The sequence below is a fragment of the Thamnophis sirtalis genome, unplaced genomic scaffold, assembly GCF_051295495.1.
Source record: "Thamnophis sirtalis isolate CommonGarterSnake01/CBP01778 unplaced genomic scaffold, rThaSir2_p1.2 scaffold_3, whole genome shotgun sequence".
Lineage (NCBI taxonomy): Eukaryota > Metazoa > Chordata > Lepidosauria > Squamata > Natricidae > Thamnophis > Thamnophis sirtalis.
Window position 1 is genome coordinate 74,431,662 of NW_028261383.1, and position 20,370 is coordinate 74,452,031.

Genomic DNA, 20,370 nt, shown 5'->3' on the forward strand with positions numbered 1-20,370 from the left:
TTAAGTGGGCATAGTAGAAACCAATGGGAATATTATTTATTCCACTTATTTTAAGCCAAATATTCATTCATCTGGATTCCTGACTAGACATATTCACAAAGTACAGCATTTCCTCTCTTTCTGCTGGTTTTGAACAATTTGTTTCTTTTGATTACTTTAAACCAGTATAGTCAGTATAACCATTTTGGTCTAATGGTTAAGGCATCAGGCTAGAAAGCAGAAGATCGTGAGTATAAGTACTGCCTTAGCAATGAAAGCCAGTGAGTGGCTTTGGGCCAGTCACTCTCTCTCAGCACAATTCTCCTCACAAGGTTGTTGTTGTGGGGAAAATAGGAAAGAAAGATATGTTGGATATATTCACCACTTTGAGTTATTTGTGAATAGCAGTTAGACTTATATACCGCTTCATAGGCCTTTCAGCCCTCTCTAAGCGGTTTACAGAGTCAGCATATTGCCCCCAACAACAATCTGGGTCCTCATTTTACCCACCTCGGAAGGATGGAAGGCTGAGTCAACCCTGAGCCAGTGAGATTTGAACAGCTGAACTGCAGAACTGTAGTTAGCTAAGTAGCCTGCAGTGCTGCATTTAACCACTGCGCCACCTTGGCTCTAAAATAATAAAGGAGGGGTATAAATAAATGAAGAAGAAAAATTAAAAATAACATTTATGGGGAATCATCCCACCAGCTCTTTTTGTCTGTTAAATGATTTTGCCTTCCTGTTCTAAGAAGTTCAGGATAATTTTATTTCTCTGTAGTCTGAGCATGAGAATCAGCTAACATTCTGTTTTTTTTTCCATGGAATAACTTATTTCAGCAATACTCCAACTTCCTTTATTCTCCAGAGCTGGCAAGATTCTGTTTTAAGTCCTCATGATCATTTATCATTTGCTATGGGTTTTGGTCAAACAGATCTGTACCAGTTCTTATAAAGTGAAAGCAGTTTGTCAGCAGTCTGTCATCCAGATTATGACATTTACCAGCTAAGTCCACAAAGCCAAATCACTTCCATCAACATCATTCCCAAAGTGAGTCACTAATTTGCAATATTTTTCTTTCGCTTTCCAATCCTCTTCCATGAGCTGAAACCTTAAACTATTGCCACCTTAGCCCGGGTTCTTCAGTTCCTGCCCTAGCTCAAAATTCAGGATAATTTATTTCCTTAAGAATCAGCAGGAAATGGTAATTTTCAGTTGATATGGTAAATAATAGAGATTGTTTTGTCATCTGCCTGACTATGCTGCTGGCATACCGCAACTTCACAAAGTCATTGGTCTAATTGGCACATATTTGTTTGTATGTTTGTACTCTTGTAAAAAAAAAGTCTACTACCATGAATCTTCTCTTTGTCTTGGTGTAGGGTATACACCTGCATTCAATCTACTCTTCAGAAATCTCTTATTCAGTAAGAGATTAACCTTTGGAATGCATCCAGAACAAATAAAAGTAAAAGGCAGAGGGTTGCTCACAAAACAGAACATCCATACTAACTCCAGTAAAAGGAAAGGCTGAGTACGAAATGAATGAAGAGTGGTTTTCTGAATTAACATTATGTTTGACTTAAGCAGATGTTAGAATGACAAAGATAAATCTAGCTAGCACTTGAATGGGAGACTATAAACCAGAAATTATCAAGGCTATAATACAGATTAGGAGGTTGCAAAAAACTTCCCATAAGAGGGCAAGCAGTGACAAACCGTGTTTATACTATTGCCAAGAAAATTGAAGTCACCAGGAGTTGAGGTTGATTTTGGTCTACTGGTTAAAGCACCAAATTAGAAACCAAGAGACTGTGAGTTCTAGTCCCACTTTAGATATGAAAGCTGGTTGGGTGACATTGTGCTGATCATTCTCTCTCAGCCCTACCCTTCTCACAGATTTGTTTTGAGGAAAAATAGGAGGAGGAAGGGTCTTAGATATGTTTGCCAATGTTATAAAAATATTAAAGGTAGGATATAAATAAATAAAATTTTAAAAAGACTTGATTGATTAGATGCCATGGTAATTAATTATAATACATTTTCTGTTTCACTTTATGACAATCAGACCACTTTCAGTTGATATTCTAATAGTCTCTTGTTCCAAGCTAGACTAGATCGGTTATATGAACCATTTCAGGAGGTCAACAAATTAATGCCATGGCCTGGCAGCTTTTTCAGAAAGACTGCTTTTCAGATTTTCTTTTTTTTCCTTTTTCTGTAGACATTGTTTAATGGATGCACACAAGGAGAAATTCAATAGCAGCTATGTTTTCCCCCCCAACCCAGATCTAACGATGTGAGTTTTATTGAATTTCTCTCTATAATGCAATTCTAGTTCTCCAGCAATAAGAAAGTAACATTTAACCAACAGCATAGAAGCTCTATGACATTTTAAATATGGCAATTCATAGCTGAAGTAGACCACATATTTCAAAGTCCTCATGTCTTCCCCCCCCCCCTTGTCATGGGAGCTAATTCATCCCCTCGGAGGAAGGATGTGTGCCAGATCAACTTCAGATAACTGCAAGGAATAGGAAATACATGTCAGTCAATCTCACATCCTATCAACTTCCTCATTTCGGATAGAAAAATGTTAAAGACCAATTTGTTAGGCATCTTCACAATTGCACATCCTTGCCTTTATGGTATTTTCAACCCTTGGGGGTCAAGAGAAGAATCCACAAAGTCCCTGAGAGGCTATGACCGCAACCCAGAGCTTCACGTGCAACACTTTACAATATGTGCCAGTCTTTTATAAATATAAAGTGTTGATTAGCAGAACTATTTACATGCTCTCAAGTCTTCAGCAGAGCTGTGTGTGTGTGTGTGTGTGTGTGTGTGTGTGTGTGTGTGTGAGAGAGAGAGAGAGAGAGAGAGAGAGAGAGAGAGAGAGAGAGAGAGATGTGAAGGAAATCAAGTGTGCCTCAGAAAAACCAAGGACTGAAAAGTAATACTTGTTTTACAAAATAAATTTTCCACTTTTTCTTTTTTTTCCCAGTTAAGGACTTAGACGACAGATCCAAAGTCGACTTTTGCTATTCTATGTTTCACTGTTATGTATCAAATGTATCTTGTCATTATAGGTCATACATCAAATGCTATTAAATAATGAGGGTCACCATGCAATGCTACATGTTAAAATGTTGAAAAATAGGGCAACCAGCAGAGGAGGGGAACTGTGGACCTCAGCTCAGCTCTTAGCATTCCTAATCAATGGACATGCTGCCTGGGGCTGCCGAGAACTGAGATCCAACCATAGCTGAGGACCAAACAATCCACTCTTCTATATTGCAGCATGTGTCTACACATCAGCATCTGCTATTGGCCAAATGCTGCCAAATATTATATATACCATAAATATATACCAAACAGAATTTCATTTTTAATGTGAGCCAATATGCTCACAGTAAAAAAAAATGACAATAATATCTTATTGCCTGGTACTTGAGGTCAACTGACAGATTACGTTAAATATAGACCATTGTCATGTGTTGGTTGGCAGATATTGACTGTTGCATGTCGGACTCCATCAAACGTTGATTAATACCGCATATTAGTTGATAGACACTGACACTGCCAAGATTGACTGCTACTGAAAAATGGATGCTGAAAGCCACAAACAGCCATTCATCCACAAAACAGTCACTGCTCAGAACTTGTCACTGAGAAAGTTAGAATGTCAATTCATTGTAATTCACTGCAGAGACAATATTTCCTGAGGTGTTGAAAATCTGATGGAGAATTTTCATCAAGGTGCTAAGACCATTTTTCAGCAAAGATGAGGCTGTTTCTGTCTTCAAAGGTGAACATTGCATCATTGCATGTTGCAAAGTTCTTTTGAGTCTATCTTGCTTATCCAGCTCTCATTCTCCCAGAATTTGATGAGAAAAATATAGGAAAGAAGGGCTGCATCATGTTGGCAAACCTGTGGACAACCTCATCTCCTGCTTCTGAATTCAAAGACATGCTAACTTAATAATGTAGTTATTTCTACCACGGCCACTGCACAAGAGACACACACAAAGGACAGGCCTTGTATTTATCTTGGTGGAAATGAAAACATTGCAGTCTGAGCACCCCTTATCTGTCTTCACCTGCTCCAGACTTCCCAATGTGATCTATGGTTAGGATTGGAAATTGTTCACAGTGGGAATTGTATCTCAGTATCTACGAATAATGAGGAAACAGGCTACAATAATACCATAGTGCCTTTCCATAAGGGTTAACACAGACAGAATTGTTGGAATCCTACATTACTAGTGTAGTCCGTCTGGTTTGGGTTTAATATGTTGGGTGAGTCCATCATGGTTTGCAAACTGTGTAATTTAAGGTATAAAATAGGTGCGTGTTCAGGCAATTACTGTTTATCTAATAAAAAAAAAGTTGACGCACTGTATAAACCAGGACTTTATAAACACATCCCATTTAGAGATCTTTTCTTACTTTTCTTTTGAAGAAACTCTCACACTGAGATTTTCTCCATGGAAAGGTACTTAACCCAACCATGGTACAAATATGCCTTAGCAGCAATTGTTTTTGTGTTGAATCCCCATGATGTTTCCTTTATGTTCTCTACAACCCATAAGAAAGACAATCATAAGTTATCCTTCAACAGACAGGTTTCTCCTTTGATTCTCTTATTAATATTGTTTGGAGCACTCCTTGTGAACATACTGTAGATATTTAACAACATGAGTAAGATGGCATGCTACCCTTTATTATATCACCAAGGGCCCTGATTTCAACCCTGAGCTACGAATTTTCTCTCCACATTCCCTTATATCCATCAACAATGGAGAAGGAAAGTTCTCTATTTAACTGAAATGTCAAGGATGTGGAATGGAAACCCACCACATGCCAACATGAAAATGTCATTCAAACTCAATAAGTATCATTTCTAGACCTTGTGGTCATTGTGGAACACTCTTCAAATCTCTTTCAGAGGAATGCCACTTCTGCCCCACACAGTATTAAGTTTAGTCATGTGGTTTAACTATCCAGTCAGCAGATGATTACTAATAGTTAAAGTGCTATTCCAGAATTCACAATCCGGTTACTCTGAAGAAAAAACAACCCTTTACTTTAAACAACTGAGGCTATTATTACCCTGAATCCTTTCCAAGGATGTTTTAAGGGCAACCAAAAGATAAACAGTAGATAAAGGAAACACCACAGTCTTATTACTACAGTCTCTCTGAAACATGTATTTGTATATATATATGTGTGTGTGTTCTTGAGAAGCTTAAGATTTCTTTGATGAAAACCATGGTAGATCAAGTTCTCACATGGCCAACTTCAAACATTGAAAGAAAGGTCCATCTCAATATAAGATAGAAGACAAATGTTAAACACTATGATTTATGGTTGAGCACATTGTACAAAGTCAATTATAGCATCTTTAGTAATAAACTTTAAATGATGAATCAGCAAGATTAACAAATGCAGATTGTGAATGTTATATTGCCACATGTTTTCCTTCTGTATTCTTATTAATTTTGCTAAATTATTTATTTATATCATTGATATCCCCCTTTTCTTCAACAGATTGGAGCAGCAAAACTACCAAAATAATATACCATGTTTCCCTGAAAATAATCTTATTTTCTTTTGACCCTCAAAATAAGCACTTGGCCTTATTTTTGGGGAGGTCTTATTATTTTTGAGGTGCAGGAGACAGCAAGTGTGGTCACCTCATGGCTCCTGCTGTGTTGCAATATTTTTGGGAAGGGCTTATTTTTGGGAAGGGTTTATTTTAGCACATGCGCTCAAAAGCCCGATTGGGCTTATTATCCGGGGAGATCTTATTTTCAGGGAAACAGGGTACTATGAAACTATAAATCCTTCCATCCTCCACTGTTAAGTCAAGGAAAAACAAAGAAAGTCCAATTTCCTTTTGAAAAAACACCTTTGGAACTACTTTGAAAATATATACCATATTTGTACTTTCATATCTTCTTTCAAAATTCCCAATTAAATCTTAAAATTGATTAGGTTTACTAAACATTTTGCAACTGAATATTTGGCAAGCCTGCTTCCTTTTTTCTTTAGTTCTACCACACCAATTGAACCCTGCTATTTTTCTATCCTCTTTATCAATTTTTGGTTCCTTCCTAACAGATTGGTTTCCTTTCCTTAAATGTAACCTGAAGGTGGCTATTGTGATGACAACTGATTTTTGGATTGCTGCTTGTAAACCTAACAAGAAAACAGCCATTGACAAAGCCTGATCTGTGGTGCCAGACATCTGGTGAGGCAATTTTTATTTACTCAACTGCATTTGTATCCTACTCTTTCATTAATAAGTCTCCTGAAAGAGCTTACAAAGACAAACCCTGCCCTCCAACTTAACAAATTATGATGTGACACAAAAGAGATGGGTAGAGAGGAGGTGGATGGAAATAGGATTAGCTGGTTTTTAGGCACATTTCAGAGAGTGGAAAGTTGGCAGATTTTTATCAGCTCAGTTGAAGCCCTGAGCATCAGCAATGAGCCAAAATTCTTCTCACCAGCTGGGCAAACAGTGAGCTTCTTCAGTGCTTGTGTAAAGCACACTTAAGCAAACAAGCAGTGACTGTTAAGCATACTCTCGGGTCACCTAATTCCAGACAAAAATATTGGCTCTCTCATCCATTAGCCCACAAGCAGTCAAAGCCTTCAGTTACACAGTCTGGACACTTTGGGTTAAGACCTCAATTTCGTTGACGGCTAATGTGGACCAATTTCCTATTGTCATTGGATGGAGCCCCACTACTACATTAAATATCAATAGAAGATGGAGGGAACAGTTTAGAAAGATACCGTAACATAGCAAATTTTCATAATAATTTTGAGAAAAATAAATGAACAAAGAGCCTTCCTTCAATTTAGTAAACAATCTTCAATGGTTTCTTAGCTGAGGGAGAGATAGAATGGAAGTAGGGGTAACAAAAGGAATGGTTTCCAATCTCATCTTCAGAAATGAGTATCAAAACCTACTACTAAGAACGTTTAATACTCAAAGTAGTCTGAATATACATATGATCTGACAGATAGAAAATGAAGAGATACAATTTTTCGCAGCTTAGAAATAGCCACACCACCATCTAAGGCATCTTTTAATCTGTAATTTCCAATTGAAATTGCTAGGCAAAGGTGCAGCTGCCTTGTATTCACAGGATTTCTGACAGGTATGGACTTGCTTATACCAGACTGGTAAACACAAACTTCTTCTCTGGCCACCTAATTTCCAGTGACACTCAAACTGAATTTGAAAGTGAAAAGTGAGGTGCCAGACTCATATCCTGCTGTGATCACTCTACAACCAGGTTTGGGTTTCAAAAATTTTAGCAAGTGGTTCTCTGCCCGGTTGCAGGGTGGGCATGGGCGTGGCCATGGTGGGCATGGCCTAATCGGCCTCCTGCACCATGAGGGGGGGCGGGCTCTGGAGGATTTCCTCAATTTTCCAGGAGGAAGATTCCTCCTTAGGCCCCGGAGGCCCTCCAGAGGTCAAAAATGGGCCCATTTCCAGTCTTCCTGAACTTCCGGTACACCCGTTTTTCACCCTCCCTGAGCGACCGCATGTGCCCTGTAATTACCTGCATCCAAACAGGTCGCATGGGAACTCCTGGGAGGGGAGGAGTGGGCAGGGCCAGCCAGAATTGGGATTTGGGGGTTCTCTGAACTGCACAGAATCTTAGCTAGAGGTTCTCCCGAACCCCCAGCAGCCCACCCCTGTGTATAACTGAACTCTCCAAGGAACAAAGCTTGATTGGCCAAGAAATCTTTCTAAAGATTCAGTTGACTTCAGTACTAAATGTTTCAGACTAAATTTCAGCTTATTTACGAGAACTTCATCGATATCCATCAGGAAAGTTCTTGTAAGATTGCAATCAAGGGAAACCAGAACCACACTCGCCTTGCCTATGAAAAGAGTTTGGCCAATAAGGATGTTCAGGATGTTCTTTAAGCTTTGGTTTACATCAGAACCTCTCTTTCCAGTTCTTACCACAGGACTTCAAAATTAAGCTTTGTGTGTAACCAAATACTGTATAAACACTGACAAGCAAATAGAAATTGGGTTGGAGTTATGTGTTAAAGGCAAACAGAATAATGTTTCTTTAAAGAAGCAGGAAGCCAAACTGTCTTGGGAAACACTTTAGACACAGAAACACTGTTTTTTAAAGAAAAAATAGTATTTATTTGCAATATAAACAAAATCCCAATATTGGGTTCAGGATATATAGGGTCACTCATTTTTTCCTTCATTAAACATAGAAAGCAAAAGCTGTCCCTCAGTAACAAATTCTCGCGTATACGAAGAGGATGCATTTTTAGACCACCATTGGCACAGGAAGCCTTTATAAAAACCAGCTTAAGATACAGATGCACTAAATCCCTGATAAATAAAATTTCTCCTTGAGGTAAGATGCAGTTAGGAGATTCCTCATCTGCTTGCTCATCCATGTGTAGTGCTCCACTTTTCCTGCCTTAATGACCCAACAACCCTAACATTGATACATTAAAAAAAAATCATTCCAATATTTTCTGAAAAGCACATACACACGCACACACACATACACATCACAGTTCCATGATGTGATAGCATTAAACATTCTTCCATGTGGAGATTTATTTATTTTTGAAAAAAGGATATATATTTTTTTAAAAAGAATATTTAAGGTGGGGGGGGAAAGACTCCGTGGCTTTTAAAAGTTTGAGAGTGAAAGTGGAAAGGGAGGTGGGAAAAAGGAGGGACTACACTGCAGCCAATATTTTTCCATGTCCATTCTGCCCTCCTCCCAAGAAAAAATTAAGCACCACTTTTCTCTCATCTAGTATAGTACATTAATGAGAAATATAGACAAGTCTTCTTGTTATAGAAGGCACAGCAAAGTTCTCCCAAAAAGTTCTCCCCTCCAATGGCCTCCATAGTTAACTAGCCTTCCCTTCCTCTCACACACACATATACTTTTTTTCCCTAAGTAGTATAATCCCATGGCTTCCCATGGTTCCTATTTAAAGTACCTTCTGGTTGTACCCAAGTTACCTTCCCAAACTGGTTTCCTTCACATGTTGGCACTACACTTCCCAGAATTGTCAGGCAGCCTTAGACTAAACTAGCCTTGTTAGGAAATCTGGGCATTGTCATCTTAACTCATCTGGAAAGTGCCAGGTGAAGGGAAGCTGCCTTAGTAAATCTGTGCTCAAGTCTTCTACAACAGCAATATTGTTTGATTCTTTGTTCACCTCCAGGCTGCTCCTTCCATGCAGTATATTTATATATGTACACACACACAAATATATATGCACTTGTACATATATATATGCACCCATTTATATATAAGAATCAAGTGTGCCAGATTAAACGCTAACAACATGAACAGCATTTTCATTGCTTTGGAAGCTGGAGTGATTTCAGGCCAGCTGGTGATGTTAACAGTCAAAAAGGTTGCGCACTGCAACCAAGAGCCTCCAAGCATGCTTTTACCAGCTCTGGGTGGAGGTTATATGAGATGTTAGCTCAGGTAATATTGAAGAGATTGATGATGGGTACAGAGTAGGATGGGGCAATGGGACTTTTTTTTTTAAATCAGATAGCACATTGGTGCTTAGTCACCTTGGCAGAGTCAGTGCAGAAAAGGTTATGAGGGTGAGCATGGTGCGGAGGGGCATACTTTACCAACTGGCTCTCATAAATCATGAAAACTCCAGCTAGATGCTACCCAGATATAGCAACAGGTCTTTCTTTGTCTTTTCCCCACCCCCCCCCACCCCCAAGTAACATGCTTAGAGAACATATTGAGGCTTTTACAGAGTGTGCAAAATGCATTTGGTCAATAGAAACATTTGAATTTTTTCCTCTTTCTCTCTCTTATATCTAAAAAACATAAAATCAAACACAAACAGAATAAAATACTGGTTTTGCAACCTGGTCTGTACAAACAGTCAGGAACGTACATATTGAAAAAGAGCTTGAACCCAAGAAAGAGTATAAGATTACCTCTTTTTTAAAAAAAAAAAGTAAACTGGGATGTAAAACAACAGTCTCAGGCCAACACTTATTGGTCAAGTTTGCTAAGTGCACGAGTCTTCTTTACTTTCCACACCAAGCCAACCCACTCTGATCCAGTAATACACATGTATGTGTGTGTGTGTGGTACATGAGTGAAGTGTACTGTATCAGTCTCTAAGTACAACTAGAAAAGTTATTGCCAGTAACAGCTGCAGTCAGAATATCAGGCTGTCGACCATATGAAATCATTCCGGTCAATGAGAAGTAACTCTTCCGAACCATTTGGATTCGCATCCAAATTGTAATAAACGGCACACCTTTTCAATGAAGCAGCAACTAGGTAGATCTGCTTGGAGAAACCAGTTCTTTCAAAGCTGACTGGAAAAAAACTTTTTCCATTAATGAATTTGAAATGCTCAAGAGAAGCTATTCAAGATTTGAGGTTCCCCCAACGAAATCTCCTTCATGTGGACTCCAATGTGTTCAGCTGAAACAAGTTGTGATTGGTTGGGGTGGTAAAATACAGCTGGTCCGCAGGCGAACGGTTGTCACATGGGCTGTTGAGTCCCAAAGTTCTTTCAAAGTCAAGAAGCTGTCCCATAAAGTTGAAATTGGGGGAAATGTTGGACTTTTTCCTTTTCACAAAATCGTAGGCGTCATTCAGAGACAAATTGAGCTTCTGCATTAAATAGGCCACAGTTACTGTTACAGACCTGCTAATGCCAGCAAGGCAGTGGACTAGAATGCCACACTTCTTGGAACGGGCCTCATCTGCAACAGGAAGGAACATGTAAGATTTCTGAACAACAACAACGAAAGGAGAGGGGTTTATAAAGCAAGGATAGAATAGGGAAGTTCAACTTAAATCAGGGCTGTCAAACTCCCGGCCCGCAAGCCGGATGCATCACTCGCTGGCCACGCCCATGCCCAGTTTAGCAAAGGGGAAAGAAGTCCCGATATGACGCTGCCGTGACAACGTGAGTTTGACACCCCTGACTTAAAGCTTATAATAAATGCACTTTGAATTAAGCAGTTTTTCTTCACAATTCAATGTTCCCTTGAGTCTCACATGCTGCCTAGATGCAAAGACAATCAGATTGGTGTAATCAGGACAGTTAAATATTAGTTCATGCTATCTTGCCACATAAAGACGTAAACAATTGATATAATTGGAAATGATAAAGAAATAAGCCAGACATATCTTGAGAAGAATGACAGAAGTTACAATAATAGTTTTGCATTCAAAGTTCCTGGAACCTTTTAAAGACACAGCTTGCTTAATCCTTGTTTCTGTTTGATATTAATCAGCATTTGGCTGGCTGACTTACAACTAGTTAAGTTGAAAAATGTTGATAACATTTTTGTTATGATAAAAAATAGTACTACAAAGGAAAGAACTTGAGTGAATAGTTTTTGTTTTCCAAATCAACCCAATTAGGTTCAAGTGGATGTTAAAGATCGAACATTTATTAAAAGTCTTTAAAAGAACACCCTTTTTCATTATATTCAAATAGACAGTGGGGCTTAAAGAAACTATGGTTCCTACTTAAGGGTGAACAGACTAAAAGCATCAGCAGTAACTGAAGAATGTTAATTATGATATCTACACAACAAATATTACATCCCAATCCTAAATAAAGTTATCTGATATCTTTACAATAAAGAAAGGATAAGACTGCAACTCCATGTATGTGTCTCTATACTTAGCTTCAGGCATTTATTTTACCCTATGCAACAGGTTTTTCTGTTGTTTTCCTTTGCATATCTCAGATCTCCTCTGAAGGATCCCAGAACGGATGGAGAGTAATTAACAATATATTCCACTGATGGGACACCATTGATACAATATATTCTTACACACATTCATTGATATCAACATGACTATGAAAGGACACATGTTGAGGGATGGATTTTATGTCTGGAAAAAAATTGTAATTTAGCTAAAGAACAGAATGTGAGAGTTCATAAACTCCAAATAAAATTTAAGGAATGAACTTATTGTCTTTTCATTTCGTATCATGGTCCAAGCCATTAATCAGTGCCAGACCACTCAGCATTGTCTTCTAAATAAATAAATAAATCTCCAAATGTGTGGTAGTGTTCTATTTGAACACATTTTTTTCTATTTTAATCTGTAATCATTTCCTGTTCTAAAAACCAAACTGTGGTTTGCATAGGAGGATGTTTTGACTAAGCTAGTATCTAAATACCACATTCCACAAACAGCCCTTTAAGCAAATACAAAACTTTTGATCAACTGACATACTACAAAAACAAAGGCCAGCTTGTATCTCTCTGGGAATCAGTATCTAAGCCTGCACTTTCTATAAAAATATGAATTTAGAATATATGGAACATCAGGGAGAACACAACTTTATTTACATTTAACAATTCACTCAAGCATATGTTGCTGCTACAGTAAGAGCCTGGCCAGTGGCTACATTATTTGTAGCATATGTAATGTGGCAGATAAACTGCAGTACAATTGCAATTTTAAAAATGAAATGGGCCAGAAATACTGAAGGAGAAAATTCAATTTTTAAAATAAAAATCTTGTATTTTAGCTCTCTGCTTCAACATGTTGGAGCCAATAATGCCTACAGTAATATTATCTGGTTCACATAAGAATGTCCTCAGGTGACTTTAACATACTAATGAACCAATATATGTACGAAGACTAACTTTAATGATCAAATGGTAGATGGGTGGAGGTGTGTTTTGTTTGTGAGAGCCAGAGCCAGGTTTTTTGAGGTTACTTAATCTGAACAGGAGAATGGTTGGCAACTTTGGTAGGGTTCCAATGGTATATACTTAGCAGCGTGGAAAGTTTCCAGGACACAGGAATGTGAAGAAGGAAGCTACTCTCTTCTCCTAAGCAACTCTGACACAAGGTTTAATCAGCATATCATGGAACCATGCTGACCATATAAGCGTCAACATTTAACCTGAGAAAGGATTCAAGACATTGGGTTGGAATTGATTTTTGCCTGAAATATATTGGGGGGGAGGAATGTGTAAACCTCTAAAACAGAAATCAAAAGCCTTACCCAATTCATTCCCTGTAATATATTCCAAATGTTATCATTTTTAATTCATTGAAGTCAGATGGTGAATAATCTTTTGGCTTTAACTGGAATGAAGCCTGCAGCCAAACTCAGTTATATTTAAAGCTTATAAATGCTGGCACATTTACCGGTACCTACTAACTTACACATGCCAAATCTAAACTTAGACAAATGAAATCTATAGCAAGCAGATAGCAGCAAGAGCAGAAAACAGCAAGATTATGATAGAACACCACCCAAAAGGGCTGTGACGTCAAGAACAGGATGCCCACACCTACCAATGAAAGCGATGGCTTCAGGAAAGAACTGGGAGAGATTCTGACTCCAGTGATCCGAGATGGGAATCTGTTTGTACTTGAACTCTCCATCGTGCTCAAACATGTTGGGAAGATTGGGAGTGACGTTCAGAATGTACTTGATGCCGTATTTGCCCAAGACATCCAAGTTGCTGGAATCTTTGGCACAACCCAGATACAAATAAGGAAGAATCTGGACAGGAAAAGCCGGCTGGTTGTTTGGGATTGGGCTCCCATCAGACTCTGTGGCACTGCTGGGCTCCCGGTCAGATTCTCCATCGGAGCAATCAGAGCTTATCCTCAGTCCTCCCAGACCAAGGACAGAGGCAGGAGGAGAGTTGGTTGGAGAAGAACTGTCAAGATTGGTTTCACAATGCTCTGAGTATTCTGTCTGAAATTTATTGAATCCACCTGTGGGAGGTGAAGAGAAAATATGCTTTAATGCTTTAATGTTTCTCAAAAATCGGTGAGGTCTTAGAAATTTGCTCTTTAAATATAATCTTCCCCAAACCATGATTGTGGATTTAAAGAAATTTTATGCTGTAAAATACCACTTTCCCTGGGAGGCCCAGAAAATTCCTTGAATATGAAATCAATCTTAAACTAAAACAGGATTAACAACACATGAATATATGTATTTAACAGCAAGACAGCTGAAGCCACATTGGGGGCCTCAAAAGAAATACTACATGCAGAAATAAAAAAAAACTTAAGACAATCTGAAGATTAAAATCACCTTAATTTATTTCAGTTAACTGTGTACATAAGGCTGCTACATGATTTTCTCAACCTCTGCCATAGTAATCTCAGCTGCCAACTCACCAAAACAGGCCTGGCCTGTTCCTATATTTTAAACAGCAGCCTAACACGCAGTCCTCTAATCAGAAAGTTTTTACACCATGGAGACAAGTGTTATCTCACCGCCACTGTCTGCAGATCACATTGAGCAGAAGACAGTAAAATGTTAAGAATCCTAAAGGTGATGGTACCAATATAGCAAGAACTGTAACAGCACAGTGCAATTTTACAGACATTTCCTTAAAGCTCTATTACATTTACATTAACCTGTTGCCAATAAAAGTGTTTAGAATTGTGTTTTAAGTGTCACTGATTTACTGAATCATGTTGCCAGAGTCTCTTATTTTGTTTTGTCTCTTGAGGTTAACTCTTCCCAAAACTGTGTCACGGCATTTTAATTAAAGATAGACACATATTGGATTAATAGATGGTTTGTATATTTTAAAAGTTAGTACATTACACATGTTGCTTCTTCATCCCAACTTGCTAAAGAAGTCTTCGATGCAACTTGCATCATCACATCAATCAGTGGGACAACTTGCCTCTAGAGGCTGTGAATGCTCCAACACTGGAAGTTTTTAAGAAGAGATTGGATAAACATTTGTCTGAAGTGATGTAGGGTTTCCTGTCTAAGCAGGGGGTTGGACTAGAAGACCTCCAAGCTCCCTTCCAACTCTGTTGTTCTGTTCTATTCTATCAGACAAAGCCCAATTTGAATGATTGCAACCTTAAAAGAATGACAAAATGCAGAATCCATACATTCCACTTCAGCAAGCTATCTTCCTGAACTCTCTACCCTTATGTTTACTTCCTGTCTAAGGAAGAATTTGGAGAACTCAAAAATGGAATCTTATTTTGTAAAACTTGCTTGGCCTTAGGAAAGTTATTGCCTTAACATCAGTTCTGTAGCAAATGTAGTTTATATTTTTTAAAAATTTGTGTACATAGGTTGGAGCCCTATACGCCAACAAGCAGCATTTAAATGAACTTTTTGGGTTTGGATCTTTTCCTTAACAACTACTTTTTGCACAAGAACATATGGAGAAAAGGAAGCAATTAAAGAAGTATTCAATCATTCCACAGGCATTCTTTAAGAAAAAGTGGACAACCAATTTGAGGAAGCATACAGACACACTCTTACTTTTTGATTTAAAGGAAAAAGTAGTAAAATTAAGATTTCCGAAGTTTGGGATCAAAGGTTATTCAATTTTTGAGGGGCTCCTGTGTTCTTAGAAATCTGTAGGAGGCAGAAATTCAGCAGCTGTAGCTTTTTCAAGACTATTCAGTTATAATAAGATGCTTCACCTGCTAAATTACCTAGTACACATTTACAGAAGTCCTGTTGAATAAGGTGACAAAACTGAGAATAAGAGATTTCCAGTTTACTTATCAAGGATGTTTAAAGACACAGATTAGAGGGAATTGATTTAGCTTTAAATGGACAAGTAATAAATTAAAAATAATAACAGGTATACACAAGCCACTCTGTATCTGTAGGAGAATTTGAGACAGGAATGGAAACTTCATTTGTTAACAAAATTGCAATATGTGAATATTCCTTGCAATCAACTAAATAGCTAAGTGTATAGTTATGATCACAGTAAAAAAAAAGAGCTACATATATAGATATGTGCCCAAATAATGTTTATCTATATTCAGTGTTCTACTTATGTACATGGAACCTGAAATTCTCTCCTGAATATTTAATAGGCATCCAAGCAACACTTTACAAATCAGTACCACTATAAAAGACCTAGAGATATGTAAATGGCCTGGCACAGTTGGAATAAAGTCACCAAACAGAGTTCAGCTGTATTCATAAACAGGAAGGGGAGAATCGGGTTTCTTTTTCCCCCTCCTGAAAAAGAAAGACAATATGAAACAGCCATTTTGGAATTTTAATTAGAAACATTTCCCATTCAGGCTCTCTTCTAAATCAGAAGAGGAGAGGAAAAGAGAAAATTATTAGCTTAACTCTTCCATTTTTCCTGTTAAAAGGCTAGTTTAAAGGAACTGAGACTGTCAAGAGGAAAGATTGAGGGTATTAATATAGCACTTGGCCTGAATAATTTTAAAAACACACCTTACATGTACCAAGAAAGATACTGAAAAAGAAACATTGGGGCAATGCACAGGAAAGCTTTCACTGAACTGCTCATACATACATACATACATACATACATACATACATACATACATACATGAAGAGATCTCCTATTCTAAGAACAATTTCTTCCTTCTGCATTATTTAGTACTTCCTTTTCCTTGAGCTGTTTGTAAATCTGTAATTTTAATTTTACTTACACAGTAGAAAGAGGGGGACAATTTTGGCTCAGTACCACTTTCTATTTCTGCCTCAATCCTGCCACCAAGTGATCATGCTGGTATGTGTCCTGGGAAAAGGCCATTATCCTTACCTTGGCACTCACTCAGAGTAACTGTATCACAATGCTTCCAGGGGAGGAGAGTGTTTTAGGAAAGCTGAATGGGGAGTTTAATGAATTAAGGTCTTCATTCAAAATAAACTTCGGGGAGGAATGGGAGGCAGAGCCCAATGTAATGCGGCAAGGCCAGATACGTCATCTAGCTCAAGCAAGTTGCTCAAAGGCAAAGGCTGATCTACCAAGTCGGGGCCTTCAAAGACACAGAAAAGGAAGCAGGGCACAAGACACAAGAGATTAATCTGCAGAACAAATTTCAATTAAAAAGCAGAATGGCAAACTGTCTGCAGTGAATAATACCTCCTCTCTCTAGGTTATTACTTCTCTATCACAAAAAAAACACAACAGTGTAGTGGAGCAAATGGCACCATTGCATAAAGTTAGGCTGGCAGTGAGACATGGGGTAGAACAAGCTATTCCTTGCCATTAGCTCCCCTCCCTCCCCATCTGTGGAGGGAAGAACCTCTAAAGGGTACCAAAACAGGAGGGGAAAGGGAAAAATGTAGGTGGTTGGCAAGGCAAGGCAGAGCCCTCCAGAACTTCTGAATAATTCACTCCTGAAATCCTTGACCTGTATTCATTCTGACTCATAGGAACTGTAGTCCAACAGGGGCCACATAGTTTCCCTCTCCTTTTAAAAACCAAGATTGCTAGGTAGTTGTTAGAGGAAAGGAGCAAGGCAAAGCCTAAAGTAAATAATCACCCCGGAATGAAGTGGGCTTTCCTGGACTTTTCCCATTCATAGTTATGGAAGAATCTGGCCAGAATTTCTCCTTCTGGAGAGGGAGAGAACGATGTCTCTCAGGACAGTTTAGCAGGGGAGGCGGGGGAAACATTTTCCCGTTCCTACCAAAGGGGGAGTTGGGGGGGGGGGAGGAGGAGAGAAATGAACCAAGACCAAAGAGGCCCAGAGCCCAGTACGGTACCTGCGTGTACAGTACTCGGCACATGCAACCATTTTGCAAAACAACAATTAATCAAACGGGCGATGAAAGCAAGAGCAAAATCCTGCTTGGCTGAATCCAAAGGAAGGAAAGACGCGCGCTCTTTTCGAAGTCCTTCGCGTGTTTGTTTTTTGTTTTGTTTTAAATGCCGACGTTCCCTTTCTGTCTTTCCTGCGGGAGAAAAACCTCCGGCAAGCGCAGCAAAACAACTAAGATTGGGAAGCAGGGAAAACGTGATAGAAGGACAGAGGGAAATGGAGATATAGAACAAATAGCGAGGGGGGGGGGGTTGCGATTAGGCGGGAATTTTTGCTCCGGTCGGGGATTCGCAGCCTCCAGCCCGGCTGATAAAATAAACGAGGACGAAGGAAGTTAAAAAAAAAAAAAAAAAGCTCGCCAATCCCTTGTCAGGAGGTCAGGTCAGAATTTACCTTTCAGGTAGTACGCCTTGCAGCCGTCGTCGCGGAGTTTCTGTAGCAAAAGGCCGAGGACGGAGGTGGGGGCCCCTCCGTCCTGCTGCCACTCAGCCGTGGATTCATCGTAGAGCAGGACGGTGTCTGCCTTGCAGCGCTTGACGAAGCGTTCCTTGTCCTCGTTGTTGGGGATGATGGAGCGGATGGGCAGATTACCTTTCTTGAGGCGCCGGAGCATCAGGCCCGGGATAGCCAAGTTGATGGCGGTCTCGATATGCGAGGACTCGTAGAGCTCGTGGGGCCGGCAGTCGAGCAGCAGCAGCGAGCTGCCCCCGCTCGATTCCAGCTCCTCCTGCAGCCACTCCACGCTCTTCCACGGCATCGCTGCAGCCATGGAAGCCCTGGGGTCGCTGCCCCAGATATGATTTTTCATGAGGATCGCACAAGGGGACGAGGAGCGAAGGAGCGAGCGGGAACGAAGGAGCGAGCAGAGGGACACGCGCGTCCAAAACCAGTCACTCTCGGAGGGGCGGTGGAGGGGGAGAAGCGTTCCTCCGCCGCCGTCCCCAAACCCACCCAGAAGGAAAGTGAACAAAAAGGAATTTTTTCTTTAAAAAAAGGCGGCCCGAAGCGGCGATCGGTTGGAGGGGTCGTTTCCAAGACCTTGGCGTTCCGCTGCTTCGCCCGCTGCTAGGCTGCTTCCCTTCCACTTGCCAACCGAGAGATAGAAGCGGGAGGTGCGGGCGAGAGCGAATCCCTCCGGGCTCCTCTGGGAAGAAGATCCTGCGGAGTTATGGATTGCCAGGCGCTGCTGGCAGCCGGCCCTCCTCTGGAAAAAGCTGCCGTTCTTTGGTCGGATTTAGGCGGCTGAGCTGCTGCTACTGCTGCTCCAATATCCGCTACGTGCCCCCTCCCGCTCCATCCAGCCTGACAGTCTCAATTAAAAAGAGGCTTCGCCATCAGAGCGGCGTGTCGTGCTTAAGGAGGCGGGCCCTGCGAGGGAGGGAAAGCGCCAAGAGAGCCAGGCTGGCCCCGCTTAAAGGAGAAGCGGCCTCCCCAGTGTTTTGCAACCCAGTTTTGTCAAGCCCCGAGGTTTCCCTCCTCCGCGTCAGGCTGTACGACTTGGCGCTCTTGGAAGCAGCCTTTCCTCCTTTTCTTTTTTTTATTCCTCCCTCGCAGTGCCTGTTTGGTTCAATGGAGGGATTTAAATAACGAGCCCGCTTGTCCTGCCTCCTTTTTGGGGGTGGGGAGAGGCCGCTGCCCGAGTGAAAATTATCGCTCAAGAAACATGCCCGGCCGCCGACAAAGCTTTTTCAATGATCGCGTTGAGAGAGTTCAGGCAGGACAGTTTTCGGGAGATGCACAACTGTCGATTAGGATTCATTGTCGCTGCCAACCTTTTTGGTTTTTAATCCCTTTGAAAAGTCGTTAAGTTTCCTGGACGAAAAAGGAGACAGAAAGTGAACAAGCTTAAGGCTCTCATACTTTACTATTAGACTGATCAAAAACCCCTTCTAGGCCCCTAAGAAAAAAGTTGGCCCATCCAACTACCCCCTCCCCCGGTTGCTTATCTCTCCCCCCCCCCAATGGAGACGTTATTGACATTTTTATCGCTGGGGGAGGAGTTATTGTAAGATTCAAAATATCCAGGCCGCGAAATAAAACTTTCCCATTGCTTTTTCAGCTTCGATTTTTTCCCACTTCAACTGCACAACAAAAATCCGCACTAGCGCTACGCAGCACCGCGTAGCGGTCGTCCGGAGTTTAGCAGAGCAAATATTTAACCCCAATCTACAAATGACTGGGTTTTTATTTTCCCCGGCACGGATCCACAAATTACCTTTTAATTTAGGGTGGCGTAAATTACTCAGTCCTGTGATTACTTTGGGATTTAGTGGATCGCGCGAATTCAGAAAACTGGATCGCTTTAGTAAAGCATGGTTATGCAGCCACTGGATGGCTCGCTTCCCGATAAAAGGCATAAGTATTCCAACTGCAATATTTTGTGGCTATGGAAAAACTAAACAAGGCGGACCATCCAACTGTACCGCTGCCACATGCAAAATACGACGCACGCAGCGCATGGGAGAAGAGCTGTGCGACCCACAATAAACGGATTCTAGACCTGATTGGTTCTAAAAGCTTAGATTTGAACGATGGATTCCTGATTGACAGGACGCCTTATAGCATACAAATCTTGGAGTTTGGCATTTTATAAGCCGCTCAAATAGGCGGGGCTGAAATACGACGACTTCATTGGAGAGGGAGGCGGGGCTTTTAGAATCTTGTGTATCAACCCGCCGAACGCGGGAAGAGAGGATGCGTAGAAAGAGATGAATGGGGTGTTGGAGATGGATGGGACTTGCATGTCTTTAATTGGCTTGCGCAGAAGTCAGGCGTTTGTGTACTGTTCTCTAAACGTACTATATAGTGATGGAAATT

The 20,370-nt window shown here is 40.4% G+C and overlaps 1 protein-coding gene across 1 annotated transcript; it reads right to left on the reverse strand.

Annotated features, from left to right (window-relative positions):
- Positions 1–8,132: 8,132 nt before the first annotated feature.
- Positions 8,133–19,050, reverse strand: DUSP7 (dual specificity phosphatase 7). Its single transcript, XM_087709189.1, has 3 exons — positions 17,947–19,050; positions 13,315–13,743; positions 8,133–10,742 (listed from the first exon to the last, which is right to left on the reverse strand). Exons 1-3 carry the CDS (start codon positions 18,359–18,361, stop codon positions 10,435–10,437), a joined length of 1,152 nt encoding a protein of 383 aa, XP_087565315.1. The 5' UTR covers positions 18,362–19,050; the 3' UTR covers positions 8,133–10,434.
- Positions 19,051–20,370: the final 1,320 nt, after the last annotated feature.